Source organism: Crocodylus siamensis, chromosome 3, assembly GCF_052110815.1.
Source record: "Crocodylus siamensis isolate JL-2025a chromosome 3, ASM5211081v1, whole genome shotgun sequence".
Taxonomy (NCBI): Eukaryota; Metazoa; Chordata; order Crocodylia; family Crocodylidae; genus Crocodylus; species Crocodylus siamensis.
In genome coordinates, this window is record NC_143397.1 from 253496749 (window position 1) to 253523651 (window position 26903).

General features: G+C 43.9%; 1 protein-coding gene across 9 annotated transcripts in view; it reads right to left on the bottom strand.

The window, feature by feature from the left end:
* PTK2 (protein tyrosine kinase 2) overlaps nucleotides 1-26903 on the bottom strand; it is a 347400-nt gene that overhangs the window by 21833 nt on the left and 298664 nt on the right. For 7 of the 9 annotated variants that reach the window (XM_090040716.1, XM_090040718.1, XM_090040720.1 and 4 more), the window contains 5 exons: nucleotides 24963-25167; nucleotides 16791-16902; nucleotides 13957-14043; nucleotides 12741-12878; nucleotides 9969-10100 (listed from right to left, as the gene is read on the bottom strand). In XM_090040716.1, the coding sequence (XP_089896842.1) occupies nucleotides 9969-10100; nucleotides 12741-12878; nucleotides 13957-14043; nucleotides 16791-16902; nucleotides 24963-25167 (674 nt within the window). Of the gene's footprint in view, nucleotides 1-9968; nucleotides 10101-12740; nucleotides 12879-13956; nucleotides 14044-16790; nucleotides 16903-17579; nucleotides 17896-24962; nucleotides 25168-26903 lie in introns of those variants that run through there. The other 2 variants (XM_090040723.1, XM_090040719.1) reach the window with 2 other exon arrangements.

A 26903-nucleotide genomic window follows, 5' to 3' on the forward strand; every position in this document is an offset into this window, starting at 1 on the left:
TTATACAACTTTGAACTTTAAATATGGGGGTTATACAGCAGTGCTTTCTGACTAGTATATAAAGAACAGAAGTCACGTATGACAGGTACGTGAGACAGCTGAAGAGAAATCTCAGAAAACTGCCTCAAGAAAAGAACGTCTGCACATACTACCACATAAATCTAGCGGTTTCCCCTCTTTGCTAATGCTCTCTGGCTCACCCTCCTATCTCTAGAGGCTGGCTTCCAAGCTCGGAAATCAGTGGAAAGAGCTGCACTGTCCTGAGAGGTTCCAGGATGACCCAAGATATGCAATGCCATTGGACTGCAATCACATTACCTTGAAGGTTTCTCCTACTTTTGAGTGTTTCCATTTGCCAAAATCCATACTCCAGATATCCTTTCTGTAATTACTCCCTACTCCCTTTACTTGGATGCTTTCTGGCCTCCTTAGGCCAGCTCCACAAGTAGACGTGAGCATTTCACTCCCCTTCATTTCAGCTGGAAGATTTCAAACTAGAGTTTATGTTCTGAAAGGAGTCAAGCGCCTGTTACAAATGCTGTTGTGGCCTGGACACTGGTGTCTAGAGAATTCCTTGCAACATCTATGTAAGATAGCAAAGCATTATTGTCATTTTACAGACAGGAAACTGAGGCATGACATTTGGCCCCTTGCAGTATGCAGGCTTTCTGTAGCAAAGCTGCACTTAAGTCTAGATCTTGTGTGTGCCAGTGCAATGCCCTAGTAAATGCACCCCATTTTTCCACTCCGCTCACCCAGAAAGAACCCTACTAAACAGAGCGCAGGCTGAGAGGCCGAGTGGGAGTGGGGATGGGGCACCAGCCCGCAACACATGCTCATTTCAGGAAGTTCAGTACAGAAAGAGCCATACAAAAATATCCAGCTTCAGTCTAAGACTACCGCGCTGAATGCCTAACAAGCATGGATGTGTCTCTAATGATCTCCCAACAAGATTCCAGTTCTGATTTATTCATGTGTATAGCCGTAGGGCGCCAGTTTAGGAAAGTTGGAGTTCTGAAGGCACTCTCTCTAAAATCGAGTGAAAAAAACATCCAAGATCAAACTCCCACTTTAGTTTAAGACTGATTCTACAGCAGCTTTGGTCTTTCTAAGTGCTAAGGCTTCACAGATCCTTTTAGTTTCTTGGTACTACCATTAAGACAGCGATGTGCTGCCAGCATTTTAACAAGGAGACCCCTACAACTGTGCCCTCTCAGGCAGCTGCAATGCATGCAATGCTCCTCAGGATCAAGAGATGCCACACTCACACCAAAGAAATTCATCAGTTCCATTCTCTTTCCACCGCTCTGAATGTCCAGCTTTTCTCCGTCCCCCCACGGACCTGAGCCACTCGGTCACCCCACTTCTCCTTTTTGGAACTTCATGGAGACTCCATTAAGTCACGCCCCAGGTGACAGCAGCTACGTGGCAAAACAATCCCCTCTGATGCTTAAGTGGGCTGGGAAATACTGCCCTTCACGGTCCCTGAGTGGACAGCAGGTGTGGAGCATTTGTAGTGCTTGTTGGGGCCAGACAGTCTATGTAGAGGTACGGTATAAGGGAAGAAAAATTCCCAAGGAAACTATTACACATTAACATAATGGTGGGTGGGTGAGTGAGGCACAAGCCTCAGGTGCTGCTAGGGGGGAGAGGGCAGCAAGATGGAGGTGTGGGTGCCTCAACCTTCTTGTCCATCCTCCTTCACACTCCCAGTACCTTCCCTTCAGCAGCTCTGGCTCTGGCACACTGTGCAAGAGGAGCAGCCAGAGGTTCACTGCTGCTGGGGGAGATGTCACCTCCTCTTTTGGCCAATTGACGTGCATGGCAGCACCAAAAGAAAAAGGAAAAGATGACGTCTCCTTCAGCAGCAGCAAACCTCTGGTCCTGTACTGCTTCTGCTGCTGGAACGAGTCGGAAAGGTGCAGCATGCTGGGGGTGCAGTCCTGCCCAGACCATGAGACGGGCCATTTGCGCCTCTGCTCTTGGTTTGCTCACTCTCATGAATTACAACCATCCAGCCAAGCCAGCATGTTTAGCAAAGCCCCAGGAAAAACCATGAGAGAAGGGTAATATGTTTGATCTTAATAAATTAGCAATTTAGGACTCCATTTTTAGATTAAACTATTTTCAGAGGGAAAGCCTATCATTGCCACTGACAAGTGGGTGTTCCAGCTCCAAATCTGTTCAGGATCCCTAATGCTAATTGCTGCTACAACCATCTCCAAGAAATTTCATGTACTTCTTGTGGTGCGAAATCTTTCCCTCTTGATCACTCAAATAAGGTGCAGTGGGAAGGGGGGAAGAGCAAAAATTTCTCGCAAAAATACTGACTGAACTAAGCAAAAATGGAAATGTAAGCATATTATCTGGTGCTTGCTCTTGCTATAGATCTCTCTACATCAGGAAGAAACTAAATGACTCTTCTGGTGATAATTCACCAAATTAAAAACCTTTTCAAATACGTGGATTTTTGTCTGTCTGTAACAATCTTATATGTGAATTCTTCTGGAATTCAGGAGCAGCGCTCAGACATGACGCAGATGCTGAAGAACTGAAACAAGCTATTATATTTACATTACTTAGTCATTCGCTAATAAAAACCATGTACATATTGGTATTTTTAGCACATGCCAAGCTATATCAACTTGAAGTGGATTTTCTCATGCTACAAATTTAAGTCCTATTTTAGCAGGAAGTCACATCAATTACTCTCAAGTTACTGTTCTCAGTGTCAGAGTAGGACAAACACTGAACCCCATCCAAGTGGGAATTTCTGAATAAACAGAAACAAACATGATAAGGAAACTATGCAAGTTATTTCATCTACAGTTAGTGAGAGAGTAGGGAATATAAAGTTCTTAAGATAGCCCTGCTCTGTCTGATGCCACGAGTGCTGAGAGAATTGCTTAAAAACGGAGCATACATGCGAAAAAACAACCGCGTGTTGTCGAGGCAAAATCATGCCAGCAAAAGATCTAAACTGGGAAGAAAATGTAAATGGGTAACTAGATCGTTAGAAAGGCTGTTTACAGAAGAGGGACATTTCATATGTTTCCAGCCAGAGGCTCTGAATCTAGAATTTGTCACTGCAATTATCTGGAATATAATCTAGCATTGTCTACACTGTGCTGCTTAACTTGCAGTGACACCCAGTGTGCACAAGACCCTGTGCCAACACACGTGCTTCCTCAGGGGTGTCAAACTCCCCTGCTGGATCCAGACCAGACAGCACTGGAGGGGAGTGTGGGGGAGTGGAGCCGACCGATTAACACAGCTGCCGCTCACCTCTCTGCCGCCCACCCGTGTGCCCACTGGGGCTGTCGCTGGGAATCTGGCAGCAGACCCTGCGTCTGCTTTCCCCACCTCCAAATCCCTGGCCCCTCTTGGTGCTGTGGGCCAGGTGGAACAGCTCTGTGGGCTGGATGTGGCCTGCAGGCTACAGGTTTGACAGATCTGATATAAAGTATTCCATCATCACAGTATTTAGGCACTACTTGGGTAAGTTAGACCTACTTGATGGAGTCCCTGATGAGTTCCTTAGAGACCTACTTACTGACCTCCATCCTTTAGCTGTGGAAGCTTCGGCATTGGGGTCAAGTTACATGCATGTGCACATGCGCACAGCTCCAAAGTCAATCAGTTTTCAAAAATCAGGAAGTCAGTTTGGTAGACAGAACCCAGAGGAGTCAAACTCACAAATCAGAGTCTTAAAAGGATCATTTAAAAACCTTTCAACTCAGTGCATTGCCAGATTTGCTTACACATTCATTCTGCACACAGAGGTAAGTGCTGTACATGCATTGTGGCATTGATTTTACAATCTCATCCTTTTTGTGTAAACCTCAGTCTCCACAAGACTTCCCCCTCTCCACGTAGCTGCACATATCCACCTGTGCAGATCAGACAGCAGGACTGTGGCTGTTTGATGCTGCGGAGTTGAAACAGTGCTTTGGAGAGGAGGTCAGGTGTAGTAACACACACAGTAATATACTGGGACAGCAAGATAATGCTTGGAAACAGGAACTATGTTGGTTTGAAGCTTGCTTTAGTCCAGGACTTTCTTGTATTTTCACAGTAATGCAAGTACAAACTTGAGAAACCTTAACTAGTTTGTGTGTGAAAACATACATAACTTGACGTGTGAGAAGGGATTATGTTCCAGTCCAGAGTGAGATCTTAATTTCCTGGGCTCATGCAAAAACTAAACATTAGCTCAAAATTCAGACGGAGGAACAGAATTTCAGTGACGTTGTAGAAATCACAGTCCAGACCAGCAAGGAGACTCATGCTCTGTCCCCTAGAACATCTGGCAAACAAAAGAAAGGACTAGAAAAGCAAAAATGAAAGCCCTCTCTATCTGTTACACCTAACATGATCATTTTACTTTCCCCCCCCCCCACCCCATCACTTTTTCTCTGTTTCTTCCATAGTTCTATCTTGTAAGATCCCTGGATCAGACACTGTTTTTATTCCTTGTTTGTACAATGCCATTACAGTGCTGCCTTGTTCCTCTATTTGGGTCCTGGATTTTTCTGTCATACAGAGGAAAAGGAGGGAAAAAAAAAAGATGTAGAGGAATTCTGCCTTTCCTTTTTCAGTTCCTCAGTGAGACAGGTTGCTGAGTTTTGTAAAGATGTTCTGAGCGACACCGGACTCTTGGATAATTTGATTCTTCAATTAAAGAGATCCCAGGTCACATAGTATGCGATATGCCCGCCCTCCCAGCAGATGGAAGGAGGAATAGATTGACGTCAGCCATGGAGAAGAGTGCTGCGGGGTGTCTGCAAACAGGCCACTTCCTACTTCTTTTCCTGTCTCCCCAGGGTAGACTCATCTGGCTCTGAGCGTGAATTTTTCACTAATTCTTCATCCTAAAACTCTAACCTTGCTTCTCTATTGACAGACTTAGTTTTAGCTGATGCCCATGAGAGATCTGCATGCTCTTTTTATAGGCAGGACTTCAGAATACTGAATTCAGTTAATACTAAAAAAACCAAAAGGAATTTCAGTCTCCTTAAGTACAAACAGCTGATTAATACTCAACAAATTGGGTTTTACATGAGCTACTTTCAGAGATAACATCATCTCTGCCCCTGCAATAATTAGCATTTCCATGCCAGTACAATTTCATTCCTACTTGGAGTGTCCCTGTTAACAGCAAATGTTGCATCAGTAATAATCAGGCTTGTATGCCGTTTTGAGCTGCATCTTCCTGTTGGAGAAAACAGAATTCTGAATTCATGAGCAAAGTCCCAGTTGCTCCTGGGACACGGTGGCTGTACTTGTACCATCATCGCTTGGGTCTCTTTTCAGTACATTATTAGATGGTTAGTAAGTGTCCTCCTGAAGAGTCTGATTCTCTATGGAAGAACCATTAATATTTCCAGGATTCCCAGGAGTCTTTAGACTTGATTATGATCTTGCTTAAGTTAAGACTGGAAACAATTCTGTTAGTCAGGGGAACTGTACTAGTTCAAAACCAGCATAAGGGAGACTGAAACCAGGCTCTGAAGCATCTCTTGATCTCTAAGATGACAATGAAGAGTAGTCTTTTGAAAGCTGGTTATGACAAGCATGGGGAAAAACCATAGTTCTATGGAGGCTTTCTGATTTGTACTGTTTTCTAGGTAGGAAGGCTTCAACAATGTTCTTGACAAAGTAATGAATCCCACACTTTTTTCGAAGAAAAAATTAAGGGCCAGAAATAGGAAATCTTGGTACAAGGATGTGGTTTCTCACCAGCCCCTGAAGAATGCCTAAAACAAGCCAGTAAGATCAGCTCTTGAAAGAGATTTCCCCAAACCCTCTCTTCACAGCTTTCAAACCCCATAATGAAATCTTGCCAAACTCATCATCAGGAGCAGATTTTTCCACATCAAATAAAATCAGACCTTACCAAGACAATGTATGCAAAACCTGCCAATGCATCTTTACTGCCACTACAATCCTCTTTCCCCCATTTAACATGAAAACCCCTTCAGAATCTGTGACCTACACGTGCGTGCCATCATGGAAAGTAAACTACAGCACACGTTCCCACAGAAAAACGCTGAACACAGAAATGCTCCATCTGCAACGGGAAAACATTTTTTAAAAAACATCCACTCCATCTCCGACCTCTCAATCCTCGTCTTCACAGGACAATTCCTTTCGAAAACAGGTCGTGGAACAGAAATTCATAATTTTACTGGACACCAAAAACCACCAACTTAAAGAGCACTAGTTTTATGGCTCATTATAACTTAATCATCACCTCTCTCTGCCAACTTCTCTGCTCCACAGGTGATAACTGTCCAGTCCCTTTTCCAGTGGTCCAATGCTATTTGCATAATTGGGTTAGAGGAGAGCAACTGTACTCACTTGTACTTAGCTTGGACTGTGCTTCTTTCCCAGACCTGATGAAGTGCACTCGCTGCCTGAAAACGTGTCTCCTCACTCTTGTGTTCTCTCAACAAATTGGCCCAATAAAAGATACTACCTCACCTCACAAAACTTGCTTCTCTCATATTCCTGGACCACCCTCGGTACAATAAAATTATCATGAGAAAGCTTACACTGCTTCTGCTCTTACAGAATTATGCATATGAAACTCTTGCAGACTTCATGAGATGTGTGCCTGCAGGGTCTACGGCAGGGGTTGGCAACCCCTGGCACACATGCCAGAGCATGGCATGTGAAGCCATTTAGCTGTCCCCGCCTGTGGGCACACCCCTGCTGCTAGCCACGGAGTATGGGTTGCTCGCAGCAGATGGTGGGGAGGCTGCAAGCCCTGCTGTGAGCAGGCCAGGCTCCATGGTGGGTGGCAGGAGTCTGCCCAAAGCCTGCGCTGCTTGTAGCAGGAAACTGTAAGGCTGCAAGCAGCTGCACCGGGGTCTGGAGCCCTGGCCTGGCTAGATGCCAGTGGTGGCTGCATGCACGTCTTGCGGAGCATGATGGGGAAGGGGGAGGGGGTGCGCTGGCACCAGAAGGATCGGGACCCTTGTGACTCCCTTGCCATCTGCCCCTGGTGCACCAACATCTTTTATGTCGAGATTGTGGGGGTTTTGGCACTTGGCCCAAAAACACTGCTGAACTCTGCTCTAGGAGAACAGTCCCACTCTGACAACAGCTGAAGATATCAAAAAAGACATGATGAAAACAACCTAATTGGCCAGCCAGACACAATTCATGGGAGCAGTGAGCGTTTAGAAATATATCACTGCTCCTCTACTCTAATGGCATTCAAGATAAATACATGTCAGCAGCCTGAGTTTAATATGGAAGGTCATTTAAAAAAAAAATCTTAGAAATGCTTTGCTGTTAACTGAATAGTTTTCTCTGATGCAGTATGCTATGGATCTTAACATACTTTGCCAGTAAAGTTTTAGCCTGTTTAATTTACAGTTCTCATCAATATAGAAATCAGCATCCATTCTACAACTGGCACCCACATACACACCTGTAGTCTAGGATCACAATACATACAATGACAAATGCTGGCAGGGGAAGAACTGCCAGCATTTGTGAATAACCAAACTGAGATTGTGTCACCAAATTTATTCGCATACCACACTCTCTTAAATAAGACACAAATCTTGTTTAGAGAAGACAGAACGAAGGAAGAAAAGATTTTTTTCCAGGATTGGCTCTGCTGTGGTAGCAGCTCATCGAAAGCTGAACCCTCTGGCTGCACTGAGCAGTCCCACTGCCAGCATCACTCCCTGCCCCCCTGCTGCTCAGCCAACAGTAGCAGCCAATTCACTTAAGGGAGGGTTAAGCTGTAGCTGTTGCCCCTGCAGCAGGCAGACGACGGGATTTAGCCCTGTTCCATGCTGCAGCGTCCCGCCCCGGGTGAGCCAGTGCTGAGCACAGCCCACGGCTGCCCTTGCAGCATCTCCTGCTGCCATTCCAGCATGGGAAGCAGGTTTCTTGCTCATGACACGCACCCTGATTTTGGACGGCTAATTTTCAGGAAAAAGGTGCATGTGAATAAATATGGTGTTACATCTGTGTGCAAGCATATCCATTTCCTTTGAGGAATGCGAATTATAACGTGGCTGTCCCCAGTCTATCAAGGTTACTTCTAGTTTGGCTGGAGGCAGGTCACATGAACACCAATGGCAGAAAACGAAAGATGATGCACACAAGATGAAAAGGTAATGACTGTTCCTAAGCCACTGCTGAAGCTGGGCTACAGACCGGCAGGACCTCCTTATCAGGCACCACTAACATGCACAGATCTTGCCCTTAGTAGCTAATAAGGACAGTAAATAGCTTATTATTAGTAGACTACCCAACTCAAGGAGGCAGCCAGCTAATTTTGTAGGCAGATCATGGGGCCCACTGCCATTTTTTCAGAGCTTATTGTGGTCAGCCCCCTGCCCTCCCCCATCTCTGATTGGCTGCAGGGGCAGGGAGTCAAGTGACAAGCAGTCCTTAGCTAATCGGTGGGGGGGGAGGAGGGGGAAGCAGCCATCCTGCCTGCTTGCCTTTGCATCAGCAGCCTCCCTCAGCTCTCCCCCTGGGTAGGCTGCGTGGTGAGGACGACTCCTGGCTCCCACTGGAGTCAGCATGTTATTTTTAATATGTTTTATTCCCCACTGTGGATTTTGCAGAGATTGCACGATTTCACAATTCCTGCAATTTGGGTAGGTCCCTACTTATTATTAGGACCTAAAGAATTTGTGGCAGAAGTGGCCTGTGCAGTGGCTCCTTTGATCTTGCAGGCTCCCCCGCTCACCTCCCTGTCGCTGATTGGCGGAGAGGCCTCTTACATTTAAGGTGACACTCGTGTGTGCAGGAGACAGCTTTCTGGGGGCTAGCCCGAGACAGTAAACAAACTCCTGGTGGAAGGAAGGACCCAGACCTTGCCACTTCTGCTTTGAAGTACAAGGCACTTTGCCTTCTCTCACACGCAAGCAACATAATGTTGGATATGCATATTTTATAGCTATACATCACATTAAAAATCCCCAAGCATTCCACACAGTTCTATAAGCCTGGAAAAAGAATGAGAACAGAGGTACGACAGACATTAGTCATCTGACATTCTGCACTACTGGAGGGCACTCAGACGGTGAGTACTGTACAAGCACCTATGCAGACTACAATAGCGAGTTGTTTCCCAACCCGTGGTCTGACTGTGCGTCTCTGTAGCTTCCCCAGCAACCACTGGTATGAAAGGTGTTTAAACACAGAATTTGAACTTTGAGGTTTTTTTGATACTACCGATCACTGGGGAACTACAATTTTGATAGTCCCTAAGGCTACACCTTCCAAGACAGAAAGGTACAACTATGGCCTTGGCAAAGTGTGAACAGGTTTCTACAGAGGTAGGAAAATAAAAGCTCCCACCTACACATAACGTTTGTTCTCCTTCCTCCAGTGATACAAAAAGCCCTGAAAGAATCTCTTCACAAACAATAAGAATGATTACTCACTCCTGCCATACCTCATTTTTTCTAAAAATCCCTTCTCCTAATCTCTCTCCTGTTCCTCCAAAGGAATATTAAACACACCAGGGTTCAGAGCCACGGGTGCCAGGCAGGTGTGAAATGACATCAGTCTTCTATGGACTGAGCATGATAAATTTAGGGTCAAGCTGGAGACGCCACAGACTAGCAAAAATAGCTACACCTTATAATCTAGAGAGATGCAAATGTGATGAAGACTCAACTACAGGGCACAAGGAAAACAACTATTTCAGACATTTCAAAAACTGGATTAATTTCCCTGGTTGATATTTCATTTAAAATCTGTTTCAAACTAACTGTTTCAGATGTAAATAATTAATTTTATAATGGGTAGTTAAGAGATATATATTCTGAAATTACTAGAACATGAGGGTGGCCCAAATAAGTCAAGGCTGAAAGTTAACTGATATCTATCTGTTCAATTCATGCTCATGTTGTACAGAATTTATCAGTTTTAATAGGCTTTAACTGGTAATTCAGAACAAGAAAGAAGCAATGCATGAAGCAAGGAATTACCAGGAATCTCTCCTCTTTTTCAAGCCAACGTTGATCTTCCTCCATTTCTTGTTGTTGTCGTATCAACCTCTCCTCCATGAGATGTGTGGGCAGAACCTGTCCCATTCCTCGCATGTCCAAAGTGCCAGAATCCTAGGGAGCAAAGTTAAGGCTGTCTTTGGCTACCATGGTAGAAATCACAGGAGTGAACTGTGTCCTGCGGGAAACTTGTGAATGGACGTAGGAAACCAACTCCTGTAAGAGTGAGGCAGGGTTCTCATATCTATAACAAATTCAAGTGTCCCTTTTAATGTGAGACTTCTGGTGGTAACCATTTCTCTACCTTGCTTATAATTACTGGTACTGAACAGATTTAAAAAAAAAAAGTTTAGTTTTCCAGCAATGTTGGTACCACTTTATACTTTGCATTTTATTCAGACTGGGAAATAAACACATGCTTGTCTGTTTTACTGTCTGTCTGGGGCAGCAATAAAAAGCTGTGGTTTTAACACCGAGGGGAATGCTTCCATCCAAACTTTCCATTTGTGGAACATTTTAAGTACTGGGCTAATGAAGAAAAAATAATTTGGCTCCTCTCTGACAACTTACAGCCTGTCTTATACTCCATAGATGCAACTGTGCTACTTACAGAACGAATAGGGGCCAAAATCAAATAGAATTCCCTGTTTTTCATTTTTAGTTTTACTATTTTACATAGTTTCACTTTACTTTTATATATGATCATATATTACACTCAATTTTACTTTTGCTCAACTTAGTAGAATGTGTAATTTTACTGTATGCTTTTATCAACAACCATGTTATTATACGATACACAACTTTACTGTTAATTCTATTGGATACTTTAGCAAATGCTGCACATAAAACTACCACTGCCGCTTCTGCCCAAACAAAAATCCTTGCCTGCTTAAATGGCACATACAAAACATCTCACAGGAACATTTCTATGGATCAACAGATGTCACAAACTTCTAGCTCTACAAAGGCATGATTTGGGCTGAAAGATGCTGATGTGACCCCCTGAAGGCTGTTCTGAAGCCATTAATGACACGATGTAGACTAGGGTTTTTTGAAGAAGAGAAACAAGGTTTGGCAGCCCACTCTCCTTAAGTTTTAAGGGGCAAATTAAGGCTGGGGAAACATCTTTCTCTCTCTCTCTCAGATATACATATATGAGGGGGATATATATATATTCCCCTCATATATGTATGAGCAGTATGAGAATATGGTATACTTCAAGCCGGTTCATCACAAATGTGTATATATTTATATAAAAATATATTTGTGATGAACCGGCTTGAAGTATACCATATTCTCATACTGTTTTTATTTAGGCCTCTAGAGGTTCAGATTCTTTTGCTTTCAATGACAATGAGCAGGATCTCACTTTGTTAGCAGCCCCATTGAAAATAAATGGCCCGCTAGGGGGGTTAGGGTGATACACAGCCCATGTAAGAGATGTGTCAGGCCATTTATCACTGATTAACTATTCCCAGGTTGTGCAGGGATCCTATACCAGACATACTACAGAGTTGCCGGGAAGCAGTGAGACAGGCAGAATGTATGGTCAGGTCAACCAAGCAAAAATTAAAAAGAAACCTGAGACTCCTGATATGACACCTGCATGTTATTCCCTATTTTGCTAAATGAATCATTTTTCATGACTACACATGCATTACAGAGCATGGTTCAGAGACAACAAATTAACTTCGTATGGAGAAACCTGAGCAAGAAGGACGATGGGGAAGGGGGAGGAGGAAGCAAAGGGACTGTAAGTAAAATATGTCTGTGAAACATGCTATGCACTCAGCAGAAATGCAGCTCAAATGCTGATTTCTAAGATACTTCGTTTCAGTTCTATGTAATTGTGGAGAAACCCCAAGCTCAGAAGATGCACTGGGAATATATTCTCTAAACAGAATAATAAATAAATCATCAGTTTATACGTATTTTGTCGATGTGATTTTTTTTCCCCTTGAACAGAACAACTTTGCACTTCCCCAGTGCTGCGTGTTGGGTTCACCCAAAGCACTTCATAACCAAGTCCCCATTTGCCTCAATTCCCGTTACAAAGACGAGTAGAGCGAGGCACAGAGGCACTACTACCAGGGACCTACTGAAATTGCAATGGTGTGATTTTCACGGAAACTGCGATTTCAGGCAGGCTCTGCAAAGACGCATGGGCTTCCTGAGAAAAATCAAAACAAAACTTCCTGAAAATACAATGCTGAGTCCCTTTGGAGAGCCAGCAGAGCTTGTGACAGGTGTGGGGGCAAGGGGGGGGAAGGTGTGGGAGGGCGGCTGCTGGCAAGGCAAGATAGCTGCCACTCCTGCCCCGATTGGCTGTGAAGGCTGTCTATCATAAGGTCCCACCCCTTGCCACTAATCAGCAGCAAGGGGTGGGGCCACATGACAGACAGCCTGCACAGCCAACCAGATGTGAGGAATGGGGCCCCCAGGGTCCCTTGACCAATTGGAGCCAGGGGGTGCGCCATGCTCCACCCACAAAAATGTCTGCCAGCGCCACGGTCTGCTCGCAAAAATCAACTGGCAGGCACCTTGAGTTCAGTAGACCCCTAACTAGTGCTTGGCCAGGGTAACGGACAGTGCTGGGGAAGAAGCCAGGCATGACACCTACTCCACTGCTTCTATCACGAAACACTTCCCGCCTTCTCTCATCTCAAGAAAACGGACTTGATTTCCTTAGATTAAAAAAAAGAAAGAAACACTTTTGAGTGCACAATGATGGTACAGTACGAACAGTCCTGTTACCTCCACATTTGATTGCCACATGGATATTTCCTGAGGCCGATGGTTCCAGGAATCTGCCTGATCCAAGAGAGATGCCTGGCCGGGGTAAATGCTGCCTGCCATGGCTGGTATCCCATGAGAACCAGGATATGCAGAAACCTACATAAAAAGGAGAGTGTTTGATGACTGCATTAAGGCTCTCAGTTAATCAGTGAGCATGGAGACATATCTCTACTTAATGGGCAAGCACAAGAGCGTAATAAAAAGTGCATCGTGGAAAGAGATTGAGTCAATTAAAAACAGAGAAAATAGGAAAAGGAAGTCAGTATTTCAAGCCAAAATGACATACCCACAAATATTCCTTTAATAAGACACACAGTGCTGGTAGAACAAGCATCCTCAAAACAGTGCTAAAAGGACTGTTTTAACCCCAGTAACAGAGAACATAAAAATCCCTTAATGAACAAGAAAAGGACATAATCAGTACATTTTCAGCATCAGGAATTACACGCATCACTCTCATTAGTGCTAATGGGAGTCGTGTTCATGTCGCCCTATGGAACGATGCTAAAATGTACCCCCCGGTGGACGTTACAGGCTTAAATCCTGAGTGGCAGCATGTCGTTATCTTATTTAGCTGCAGGATGACTTGGCAGCTCCTTCTCTATAGAAAAATCAAAGCAGCTTTAACGCAACTGAAGAGTTTCTTGAAAATATACTGCCTGAGTCTTGATGTATTATGGCTATGTACAAAATTAAAACCTCTGAATGTTTTCAGAACAGAATATTTTTAAAAATATCCTCTGATGGGGTAAGACTTCATTTAAACTGTGCTGTAAACGATGAGATAGCCTGGAAGGCCTTTAATGCTCTAACAACATTTGAAATGCTTCAAGTCAGTCACTAGGGAGCATGAACAAAACCAAAGCAATTCAACCATTTAATCCTATTTTAACATGAAAGTCACCTGTAGCTTAGTGTGAAGCATCACATAAGCACTGAACATCCTTGGTGAGTAAGAGGAAGTTTGTAACAGCATTCGCTGTAGCTGAGAGCTGAACAAAACATTGAACTGACTGCCATTCAAAATAAACCTACGAGACAGCTCTGGTCTACATCTAAAAGTAATCCTGTTGAACTCAGCAGAGCCAAAGTTACGTGAGCGACAGGAGAATCAGACCCATCACAGGCAAGCAGTGAATAACTTTAACATTTTGAAGGGCAGGCACAAAGTTACCTGGTAATGATTGGGCTGAACCATGTGCTGTGGACTAGGATAAAAGCCTTCACTGGATCTTGGGCTGGGGTAACCAGGCCTGCTGGGCTTGAAATACAAAGGGGTGAACGTTATGAGAGACAGCATTTATATGCAAGATACAACAGAGTAAGTTATCTTTAGACAAGGCAATTTTTCTCCTTCAAAATGCAAGTGAAAATGACTCCATGAGCAGTCTATCTCAAGTCTGCAACATCTTGAACTGTGCTGGTTGGGTCTGATGGGATATGTTGGAAAAGCAACACTCTTAGATCCCCAGTGTTAATGCTTATATTGCAAAGTTTATCATCTATGCTCTGCTGCTATTTGCCATCAATTTGCTCTTTTGGTGAATGCTTTTGATAGTAAATGCTTTGGCAAGAATCCAGTCTAAAGGGAACACAAGTAAAGCAAATCAAATTATTTACTCACAGGAAATATCCTGAGGGATTCAGTCAGCTCTGATTGATTTTAACATTCATGTAATTGACTGTCCCAAATGGAAGGTGCTTTTGACCAAAAATTCCAAAGTGCCCTAATTATTTTTGCTCTCTTTTGTAACTCGTTCCCAATCCAGTAAGAAAGCTAGAAGTATTTGCTCTTAGGAAAGAGAGCAGCACTGACTGCAGGTGGTTGCTGGCAAGTGGCCACAAGGTTTTTTTTGGCTGGCTATCAGACAACTGATTGTTTTCTATATTCGGAGTAAGTGCCACACATCCTGTCTGCTCCAAAATGAAGAAACATAAACAGCCAAAGGAAATTCAGATGAAGGTACCGAGAAGTGTTGTGTGAAAAGATGACTGCTTTTCTGCAGAGCCATCCAAAAGCACACAAGTTGTTGGTAATGCCATGCCATGTCCGTTCATGGCTACTAGATGACAGAGATACTGTTTAGCATGCAATACTTTTATCTTCTAGTTAGATCAGCTCCAATTCTCTGTCACCAGTGGCAACCTTCATATAGATACGTGATCAAAGTTAGCTCAGCTCAATTTATTTCTTCAGAGATGAAGGATTATGGCTATGTGCTGTGGGGAGGAAGGAATCAAGCACAGAGAAAAGGCACTTGTAACAACTCTGCAAAATGGCTGAAGCCATCCACAGTGTCACTAAAGGACACCAGCACGGCATTCTTGGAACTACATCATTTGATCACTGCGTTCTGCAAAACTTCACTACGACTCTGCATGTGCAAGAATATGCCCGTATCATAACAATTTTGGCCTTGAAAACTTTTGTCGGTACAAGGGCAGAGTTGAGTTAGGATTCAAACTGACACATCACAGAAGAAACCAAACTTTACCACTAGAAGATTGTCTAGACTCCCCTATAAAAATCAACATTAAAATCCCACACTCACAGCATTCAACCAACTAGTTTAACATGCCATTAGTAGAGATCCTTAATATTTTATGGAGAAGTTCTGGGAAGTGATGCATTAGCCTAGCTGTTGTTTTTCACTTATGTCAAGAGAGTAATTTGAACAGGAGCAAACATGAGCTAAAAAACTCATCCAAAGAGAAAATACAATATGGGTATCAAGCTTCAGAGCAAGCACACTTTTTCACATTTCAAGCTCATAAATACCATTCTCAAAGGCTTTAATGATGTGTTTTCTTAACAGAACTGTAATTCTTCATTCATTAGATAATTTAAGCATTAAGTCCACTCAGATTAGCCTTAAAAATGCAATGTTTAATCTGTCAAACACTGACAATTTATACAGGTATCAAATCATGATAGTTAACCTTAGCTGACTGAATAGGTCAGTGGCCTTTTTATGTTCCCCTCCATTTTTTATACAGCAAAACATTCAAATCATTTTTTTCCCTGGCCCAAGTCTCTTGTCCTCCTGACCCTATCAAAGTGCAGAAGTGGGCTCATAACTCCCTTGGGCAACAAGCTAGGGATGGTAAAAGAAAATCTACCTTTTACCCAACTTACTTGGGATATGTGTGGCAGAAGCAGCAAAATCAAGTAAGGCTAACAGGAGCAGCTATGGGCAGCAGGTTTTCATGACCAGGGAACTGATTAAGACAGAGATGATATCTGGGACCTTGATGGTGACAATTAGAAAAAAAAAGAATGTAGCCAAAATACAAGATTTGTGCTTGAAGGTGCCAAGAGACTCCTAACAAGAGGTTACTGAAAAGGGGTTGAGGGTGCTCAGTATTTTTATAGTTCTATTAGGCTCCAGGATTGTACAGCTGTAGTGTCCAGACAGGACGGATATATCGGTGACAGGGAAACAAAGGGCAAACCAGAGTACATAAGAATCCCATTAATCTGCAGGCAGTCTTCAGAGAGGAATTTCAACAGTCTACTCAAAATAAAGTAAAAGGCAAGGAAATATTTTACCTAACTCACTCTGTTGCTGTAAAACGTGACTTTACAGTTGTTGGGGATGTCACTGGCTAATATTGTATGAGAAGCAACACAGACAGAAAGAAAAATGTTTAGCCCCCGGCCAAAACAGTTTAATAACTAGCTGTGCTAGTCTCCTGCAAGTTACACAAACCTCTGGGAAAAGGGAAAGAAGAGAAATGTTAGTGCCGTCTAGCTTAACAGCCCCAGACTGCAATACAAACTGTGTCTAATAGCTTGGCACATAAGGAGTCAGATCCTTCAAGTAAAATCTGCCTAAAACATTACAAAATTAGTTACACCTCGTTATTAGCAGCAGACCATCACACAGGGCAAGAAGAGGGAGGCAGTTTTGGGCTTCTTTTGCTACTGAACGGTATTTAGTAGGTAAACAGAATAAAACAACAATATTGCTTAATATAAAGTCTGTATTGAAAGCCAAGCATAGCTACCTTGGGAGGGGCTTCGTCTGATCCTCCTGAATCCCACGACACGGTGACTTGTCGCCTCGATTCCATTCTCATTCGTTCTTCTTGTTGCAGCTTCTCTTCCTCCAGTATTGTACTAAGGAGAATACAAATGTTACAGTACAGATAAGTAACTCTCTGGTTCAGCGCCTAATACACCTCATCTTCAATTCTCTTCCAGTCACTTCCTCTAAATTAATGGATCGCGGCACGCAACTGACAGGGAATTAGCAAGACAAATAAAGCTGCTTTTAGACAAGGAGAGGGCTGGTTACGTTTCCTAACATTAACATGAGGGGAATACCTTTGCAAAATTCGGAACTGGAGTCTGAAACACAATAATCTTGATATGTGAAGACATAGAGCAATGCAAGATGCTTTTAGAAAATGATGGTTGCACCACAAAACTATTTTTCACGTTAACATTTCTTTTCATCTGGTGGCATAGGTATAATTATAGTGAAAAATTCCAACAGGCCATTAATCAAGCACATACTTGCATGCACACTTTTATTTTTCCTATGGAAATATTCTGTTGAATTGCTACAAAACTAGAAAACAAGAGGCAGATATGATCACTATGGAAGCAATCCTACTGGCAAATTAAACAGAAAAAGGACGTCTTACATTTCAGTTTAACCAGGAACACATTTAACAAACAACTTTAGCCTAACAGAAATACATGATGATAGTCGTTCGGCCTCGAACTACACAGGCCAGAATGTAAATATTCAAAAAAATACGAACCAGAAGTAGAATTTGTTTGCTACTTACCACTGTTCGGACTATTAAAAAGCCTGTTTGAACTTCAACATGATACCGCAGCCTTCGCTGCAGCCTACTCCCAGTTCTGCTATGTGGATTATTAATCTTGGATATTTGCCATTATAAAAATACTAAGAATGCAGCTTTCAGATAGGAGTTACAAATTCGTTAGAACTGCACACTACGTGGATTCCTCAGAGCTCAGAGGAGGGCTGAGCACGTACACGCTGACTTCCCCAGAGTGGCAATCCTCGAAAGGGGCAATTCCTGCATCTTTAATACCATTTACAGGTTTCTAATAAAGAAGCTCATTCGAAGTTTATAACCTTCTGATTTAGTCCACTAAATACCCACACAGAATTACTCATGCAAGGGATGAGATCAGCTGCAGCCGTCTGCTCTAATCTGGGAACTTTACTGCTCATTTCAAAAATAAATTCTTGCTTGATTGGATACCAGTACTCTGCCTTTTCTCACTCAGCCAAAAACCATGAAGCAGCTGAAAAAATATCCATAGAAAACAAGTAAACCAATCTAACTGCAACCAAACTCTATTTTAAATATACTGCTGCAATTTCAATCCATCACTGCTCAAGTAACACTGAAATGTCCCAACAGAAATCAGACAAATAACTCATGCAAGTAGTTCTGCTGCAACTGCTACAAAGGTAAAGCTTCAGCTAGAGCAGCCAAAAAGATGCAATAGGAGAGAAAAAAATCCTCCTTTCTCCTTCTCCTGCCTTCAGAAACAAGGAAATAACCACTTTAAAATAAAATCCCTCTTGAAACTTAAAATCCCTCCTGAAACTATCAAAACCTAGCAGAAGCTGTGTTTTCAAGGCCAGGTTCATATTACAGATGTGTGGCATGTATCACTATGCGGTGTAAGGAATCAGTCTGTGTGCCCTGATAACCAGGAACAACAGATGATGACTTTTCAAGATACCGGCCACATGCTTGTGAAAAAATGAATGCTTCACGTATAATGTACTTGGACAGGTTGGTAACAGAGCCTCAGAGACACTGGACAGACGCGCACACAAGCAAAACCAGTGGAGGCACATCAGACTTTTAGGATGGTGGATGCGTCACTGATGCAACTTATCGTGGGACATCCAGATACTGTTCTCAGAAAAGGGAATTAACATTAGCACTTATTTGTCCACCTGTCCGTCTATTGTGTTCACTGCTGCGATATCCGACTAAGCAATAAAATTGACTTAAGTCCAAAAGGCTGTGCTGGGAAACCTCCATCCAGACTTAAACGATGGTTTTCAGAACACAGGCCAAGCTTCTTGCTCCAGAACCTCAATTCAGTCAGGCCAGACATGAGCATCCCTGCCCGATACAGAGATGCTGCCCCTCTCCCCTAAACTCCCTGGGATCACTCTGGCCAAAGGCTGATCAGATGAAGCCCAGCAGATACTCGAGTGCCTTAGACTGCTCACCACAAAAAGAGAATATAAAGTGGGAAAGCCTCCGAGAAGCCTTCATCTGCTCAAAGCAAAGCACATAAATAACTCACAAAGACGTCTTTGTTTGTATAATGGGAAGACCAATCCATAGATGGGAGTAAAAGCACGTCAAGAGATATTTTTGACCTTCGCTCGGTACAGCTGGTGAAGTACTCCAAGCAGTTTGAATTCACAGAAGGTCAGGAAGTCAAATCTAGGCATATTTTCCCAAACGAGGCATATTTTTAGCCACAATAAGCACAGAAGCATTTCTGTTCTTATTTCCCTGCCAAATCTTAAGGTAGCGCAACCAAACTGAGCTCATCTTCCTGGCAAGGTTCAGATGCTGATTACAGTTTCAATTCTTCAAAGGTACGCTTAACTCGACGAGTGCATTTGTCAAGTTGCTTATAAAAAGCCCTTTTCCTGGGGTATGTTTTTGGAACATTACATTAAAAGGCAACGTTTACTAGCAGTTTCCACACAGAAATACCCAAGATCCTGCAGCGTTTCTCTATACTTACAAACAGAAAATAATTCTAGTAATCTCAGACAGGCCCCACTAGGTGGGAAGCCATGGTTCATGCTGGCACTGGTGTGGCAACTGATGTCTCTGTCCAGTTCATCAGTGTAGTCTCCAGATGTCGAACACAACAGACACAAGACGAACGGGCTGGAGACACGCGACCGCACTCAGCGCTCGCTCCACACCGCTTTTTAGCAGATCGTTCCTTAGTGGGTGTCTGTTTTGTTAATAGTAATAAATAACATAGTGAGAGTTAAGGCCAATGAAACCTTGTTTAATCAGGTAATTTCACCATCCTGTTGTGGTCATTAAAAGCAGATTTTAATAACAGTCAGTTTTGTTTAACTGCATATCCTTGCAATGTAGCCATGTGACAACTGTAGCCTTTCGAAGCATAGCGAGGTCGCTCGTTTCTTTTGCAACCAGGGCTTCTTCATCACTGGCCGACACAGGGGCCTAATGGACTTTATGTTGCCATAGCAACAGCAAGTGTTTTCAAGGCTTGCTGTTTTTAGAAGCAGGAAGGAGATAGGCGGTGGGGGTCTGGTACTGGATTCACTTAGCGCTGAGAGGAAATGCAAGAGGTGAAATGCCAGACCGGTCAACAAGGCTCATTCAAAACCATGCTTTGTCCACCTCAAGCACAAAACCCCAACCAAAATATTTTTGGCAGCAGGGATTAAAGAACCACTCCAGGTCCCTTCTTTACGAGCACACACTCGGGTTTTGATCTGACAGCACAGAGTCAAAAATAATGTGGCTATGTAGCAGTGAAGACTGCTGCACAGCTTCTGTTGTACGCTGCACCTGTGGCTTTGCTAAAAAACCCAACCTGTAGCATATTGCCAAGGTGAGAACAGCATAAAATAAACTGACTTTAACAGCCGCACAAACAAATGCAAGGCAATGTACTGATTGCACCAGTGTGCAAGGTGGGAGGCAGTTCAGAGATATGCATTATGTAGAAACAGGCAGTGCTTCAGGACCTGAGGGTTAATTCCAATATTCAGGGACCTGTCATTTCCATCACCTGTGCTGCATAGACTCATTGACCCTTCTGTAGAAAGGCAGTAAGGATCATAAGCATAAGATCAACAGTCAAGATGAGGTTTTCATCTCATGAATTCCACTCTTCAGAACGCACAAGAAACCGTAAATATTGTTTGTGGCCACTGGGACTAGGAGGAGTGAACCAGGTGGCATGAATCAGTACCAAGTGGGTGAAGTTTCAGTTAAGATATTGCCTGGCAGAGCAGTGCTAAAGCTGCCTTCATCAGAACCATTTCTGATGCAAGGGAAGAAAAACACTGTTCTGCCAAGCAGGAGCAATATGGTCTTATCTTCCACTGGCTCCAAGCTATATGCCCAGCCTGGGCCCTCAAGCTTTAAAAGTGAGCCTGGAAGGTATCCAGAAAAAAAGTAGAAACTATGAGCACAAAAACCCAAAGAGAAACAGGCTTGTTTTTGCAAGTTCATGGGAATATGAGTTCTGAAACATAATTATCCCTAATTGCTTAAGACTGACTCACCATATAGAAATCAGTAATTCTTGTGTCTAAAGGGGCTGGTGTCTTTCTGAAATATAAAGCAGCCCTACAGACACTAGGGCAGGCAAAAGCAATTCCTCAAGCAATTGTTGTTCTTCAAGTGGCCAAAGATTAACAAATTTTGGAGTTGCTTAAAGATCCTCTGCTCTTCCTTGGTGGAAAAGATACGGGGTGTGCAGAGGCCATGGGCTTGCAGAGACATTGGTCTCAAATGTCCCCGAGTCTGAGAATGGTCCCTTAGCCCTGGCAGCGGGGGCCCCGTTTGGCAGGCTGGGGGGTTGTGGGTTGTGAGTGAGGGGTAATGGCAGGGGCAGGACCCTGGCATATTAGGGCTGCAAACCGGTCAGCTTCACCTCAATCCCTGGAAAAATCATGGAGCAGGTCCTCTAGGAATCCATTTCTAAGCACTTGGAGGAGAAAAAGGGTGATTAGGAACAGTCAGCATGGATTCACCAGGCAAGTCATGCCTGACCAACCTGATTGCCTTCTGTGATGAGGTGACTGGCTCTGTGGATGTGGTTTACCTTGATTTTAACAAGGCTTTTTATATGGTCTCCCACAGCATTCTCCCAGGCAACCTAAGGAAATACGTGCTGGATGAACAGACTGCAAGGTGGATAGAAAACTGGCTGGAGCATTGGGCTCGGAGAGTAGTAACCAATGCCTCAATGTCTAGCTGGCAGCTGGTGTCAAGGGCAGGGCTTCAGGTGTCAATCCTGGGGCCAGTTTTGTTCAATGTCTAAATCAACAACCTGGAAGATGGCAGAGTGCACCCCCAGCAAGTCTGCAGATGACACCAAGCTGTGGGGAGTAGTAGGTACTCTGGAGGGTAGGGCTAGATTCAGAGTGAATGAGACAAATTGGAGGATTGGATCAAAATGAATCTCATGAGGTTCAACAAGAATAAGTGCAAAGTCCTGCCCTTAGTACGGAGCAATCCCATGCACCGGGACAGACTGGGGGCTGACGGGCTGGGCAGCAGCTCTGCAGAAAAGGCGCTCGGGATTGCAGTGGACTATAAGCTGAATATGAGCCAGCAGTGTGCTCTTGTTGCCAAGAAGGCTAACAACATCCAGGGCTGCATTGGTAGGAGCACTGCCAGCAGACTGAGGGAAGTGATTATTCCCCTCCATTCAGCACTGGTGAAGCCACATCTGGAGTACTGCGTTAAAAAGGCCCCCACTACAGAAAGGGGGTGGACAAATTGGAGAGTCCAGCAGAGGGCAACAAGAATGATGAGGGGCTGGGAAGAATTTTCTCACTAGGAGGGTAAGAAAACACCGGACCAGGTTTCCCAGGGAGGCGGTGCAATCTCCACCCTTGGAGGTTTTCAAGACCCAGCTAGACAAAGCTTTGGTTGGGATGATGTAGTTGGGGCTGGTCCTGCTTGGAGCAGGGGGTTGGATTACATGATCTCTGGAGGTCCCTTCCAGCCTGATTTTTCTATGATACTATGCTCAGCACCACAAACAGGTGTGTGTGGGGGGGGGAGCAGCCAGAGCTGGACCCACCTTCTGATGATGAAAGAGGGCAAGGGGAGCTCTGATCTTCCATGATAAAAAAACAAAATTGAACACCAAAATATAAAAGCTATTTAGAATTTATTTTATTACAATGATTGAGGCACTGGTAGGCTTCCAAATGGCTTTAAAATTGCAAATGTATCAATAAAATGTTGTGTTCAACCAATATCTTTGTATATAGTGGCATTTCATTTTAATTGTGGAAAAATGCTGTTTTGGGGTTTTTAATTCAGCGAATCTGGGATTTTGGGTGCGGAGGGTGGTTAAATCAGAAAATTTGTGATTTTTAAAACAGAAAACCAGGATCCCTGATGATCCCCACTGCCTTCTTTCTCACTCTTCACCCACAATTCCTCTCCTTCTTGGCCTGCTTCATGATATCCCCTTGCCAATCAGATGCTCTTAGTTCTGGCCCACCGCATGACAGCCTTCTCTTGTACACATTCCTTAAGACACTTTCTTCCTGATGCCAACAAGAAGCAAGTTGGCAAAACCTTTTAACTAAACATTTATTTTTAATGACACACCTGAATCGCTGAATAGTATGGATCCTTGAACAATGTGATCTACAAGCTTTCTGCTGTAAGGTTGGTCTTTTTCCACCTTACCTTTCTGCACTAACTCTAACCTACCATCTTTCATTCCTTGAAGTCTCAGAACAGCAGAGACTCCCTATGCCTGAAGAAGGGTGACTGCACCTGAAAACTTGCAAGGAACTTTTTTCCAACCACTCTGTTGGTCTAATAAAAGATATCACAGCCACTCAAAGAACCTTCCCTGCCTATGTCCTTAGACCGACACAGCTACAACCAAAACCCAACCTACCACGTAACATCTCAGATTTTAAAACACTGGGACAAAGCCCACATCTTTCTACCAATTCTAGAATATTACCAGTGCACTTTTGTCCACTTCAGTAGTTACAACAGCAGTGCTGCTACATTGCTATTAGTGGCAGCTGCTGCAATTTTGAACTGCTCTGTTGTCTCACCAGCTGGGGTGGACAATAAAGAGGTGGAGGGAGTGCAGTTCGTCTATAAAGGCCTTCCAACAATGGACCAGCGATCACGTGTGTGCAGAATGTTAAGGCAAAGTTGACTACTTAATTAAATACAGCCTTTATAAAACTAGAGAAAAAGTAACCCAAACTTACTATCATAGCAATAAATACTTACACAGCTCAGAATAAAACTTTTCATTTTGCTTTGCCCTGTTGGCAACTACAGTTTGTAGCCTGGCCTGCAGTGCCAGGGGGCTTTGGCTGAGAGGTGGGGAGAGCCAGCAGCAGTAGCAGTGCAATGGAGAGCAGTGCTTGTAGCTATGCCAGCTGCTCTAGCTCCAGCAGCGTCGGCTAGGGTGCAAGTGACCCCACACAGAGCTAAGCTCCAATACAGCAGCCCTCCACTGCTGCTGCCCCCTGTGCTAGGGAATATCATTTGCAATAGAAACCAGCATAGCTGATTTAATAATTTGTGATTCACTCCTGCCTTTTGTCAGTAACTGCAAAAATAGGAGTATGAATATGGCAAAGCAAAGCAGACTAGTGGAGGTGTTAATACCATATCAAGCATCTGTAAGTTTCATAGTTGGTAGGGTCAGAAGGGACCAGAGCAGATCACCAAGTCTGACCCCCTGCCATGGGCAGGAAAGGATGCTGGGGTCAAATGACCCCGATGAGGTGATTATCTAGTCTCCTTTTGAAGACCCCCAGGGTAGAGGTGAGCACCACTTCCCTTGGAAGTACGTTCCAGATCCTAGCCCCCCGACTGTGAAGTAGTGCCTCCTGATATCTAGCCTGAATCTACTCTCCATCAACTTATGGCCATTATTTAGATTTATACATAATATTTTGCTAAGATTTACAGATAAATAAAATCATTTTGTTATTTATTCTTCTGTGTGCAGTGGCATACCTATACTCTAAGATTGTGAAAAGGTTCAAGATCTACAAATAAATATTGTAAAGATAAATAAAATACAGCTGTTAGGACAAAAAAGTTCCAATTTTCCTGGTTTCTGAGGCTGCTTTGATTCCACAAAGCAAAGCAGAATCATCTGTAAGTTGTTAAACAGGATATAAGGTATTAAATAACTAGATCATTCATTTTCCTATTATAAAGACTGCCTTTTCCTTAATACAAAATAAGACTGCATTTAGGGGACACAGTATTCATCAGACGATCAGTTTTACATATATTCCAAGTGTCAGTACTTCGACTCTTTGAAGACACCAGTCTAGTATCCTATGTATTACATTTTCATTGGAAAAAATAACTTTATGAAGGACAATGCACTTAAATACACCTTAAGCAGGAAGTGATAATGCAAAGATATCACCCTACCTGAGTTGTGCTTTAAGTTCAGTAAACCTGGGTCGTCTGCTGGGATCATATGCCCAGCACTTGGTCATAAGGCTGTAAAGGGTCGGAGGGCAGTTTGGAGGCATTGGTAACCGCTCGCCATTCTCAATTCGACCGATCACATCATTGTTCTTCACTCCTTGGAAGGGCTTCACACCATGCATTAGAATTTCCCACATACACACACCTGGGAAATAAGGAAAGCAACCACCAACCTACAGTGAGCAAACAAGGAGCAGGTCCCATGAATCAGCTGTTCCACTGGTAAGTTCCTACCCCCTGTTAACTTCGTTTAATTTGACTGTTTGTACATACTCTATACCAATTATACCTGAATAAACAGCTTCTGCAGGATTATGTGGAGAATTAATCAGAGCTGTACTTGAAGAAATCCGAGCTGCAGCTGGCTCACAGCAGGCAAGGAACCTGTACTGCTTCAGCTTTAATACTACTTCCCATTGTAAATCAGGCTGGCTGCTCACATTCAAACCTACTTTTTCAAGCTGCAGAATGAAATGCATTTGCGTTTCCCCCGTCTAGTTCCAACTGGCTTGTTTTGATTTGTGCATATTTTGCTTGACAGTTTTTCAGTAGTGGCATTTATTCAGTTTACTCCTGTCGAAACCATGCAACAAACTGTAGTTTCTGTTGAAACTCTGCCCTGCACGCGAAGAGGAAAAGCTAGCCTGTGGGCAAGTACCTCTACCTGCACTGTTTTCCTGTGCCAGATGGAAGTGATAGTTATCCTGCAATTAGGGCTTCCTTTCTTCAACAAAACAGTGACTAATCTTGATAAATCACAAGCTGATTTTTTTTGCTGTTTTGATGTTACTTCCTTTTTATCCCCAGTTCCCATACCTTTGTTATATTAAATGTGCTCACGATGGCCAGTCCAGGCTGCACAGCTCTATAACTTAAGTGGGGATAGCAGGCTTGTGTAGAAACAGGAAGGGCTGGAGCAAAAAAGGGGTCAGAGTATGCAAGAGTAGGGCATATTTCTCTCTTCCTTGTTTTTTAACTTGGAGTCTGGGAGGGTTTTCTACACTCCAAAATATTTTAGTTATGAAAAATGAAATGGCTGGATATTAGGCCTGTGCGAAGCGGCCAGTATTCACTTCAGATTTGGCTGATTCGGGGGACAGTGATTTGATTCAGTGATATGAATCACCGTCCCGAATCAACTTAACTGAATCTGATTTGGCTCATCCCCTGTCCATTTTCCCTGCCCTGCCCTTCCCAGCTCCTGGCACTTCTTAAAAAAAAAAAAAAGCCCCGACTCAGCAGGTACAGCCTGGTGAGTGGTGATCCCCACTGTCCCCCACTGCACAGGGGGCTCTGCTAGAAGTCCCCTGACACCCTCCCCCCCATAGCTGTCCCACCTGCCACGGCTCCAGCCCTTTAAGGAAAAAAAACAACCAAAAACCCCCAGACTCTCCGCTCTTGCTGGGCAGGGGGTGATCTCCACTGCCCCGTGCTGCGTGGGGGGCTCTTCACGAGTCCCCTGAAGCCGCTGCAGGAGCAGCGAGTCCCAGGGCTTTTCTTGGGGTTTTTTTTCTTAAAGGGCTGGAGCTGGCCTGGGTGGGGCACCCATGAGGGGGCTGGAGGAGTGGGGGGGGGGCGCAAGGGGCTTGTGCAGAGCTCCCCATGCAGTGGGAGCAGCAGGGATCACCCCCCTGCCTGGCAGCACCCGGTGAGCACCGGGGCTTTTTATTAAAATGCCGGGAGCTGGGGCAGGTGGGGCACCTGTGTGGGGGCTGGAGGAGCAGGCAGGGGTCCCCCCATGGTCTCCTCCCTGCTCCTCCAGATTCCCTTCCCCAGCCCCTAGTACTTACCAGCTTGGAGTCAGCTGCAGCTCCCTGCTGCAGCCACCGGGGACTGCCCGAATTAAAGCTCTCCAAATCTTTTCTGAAGATTTGGAGAGCT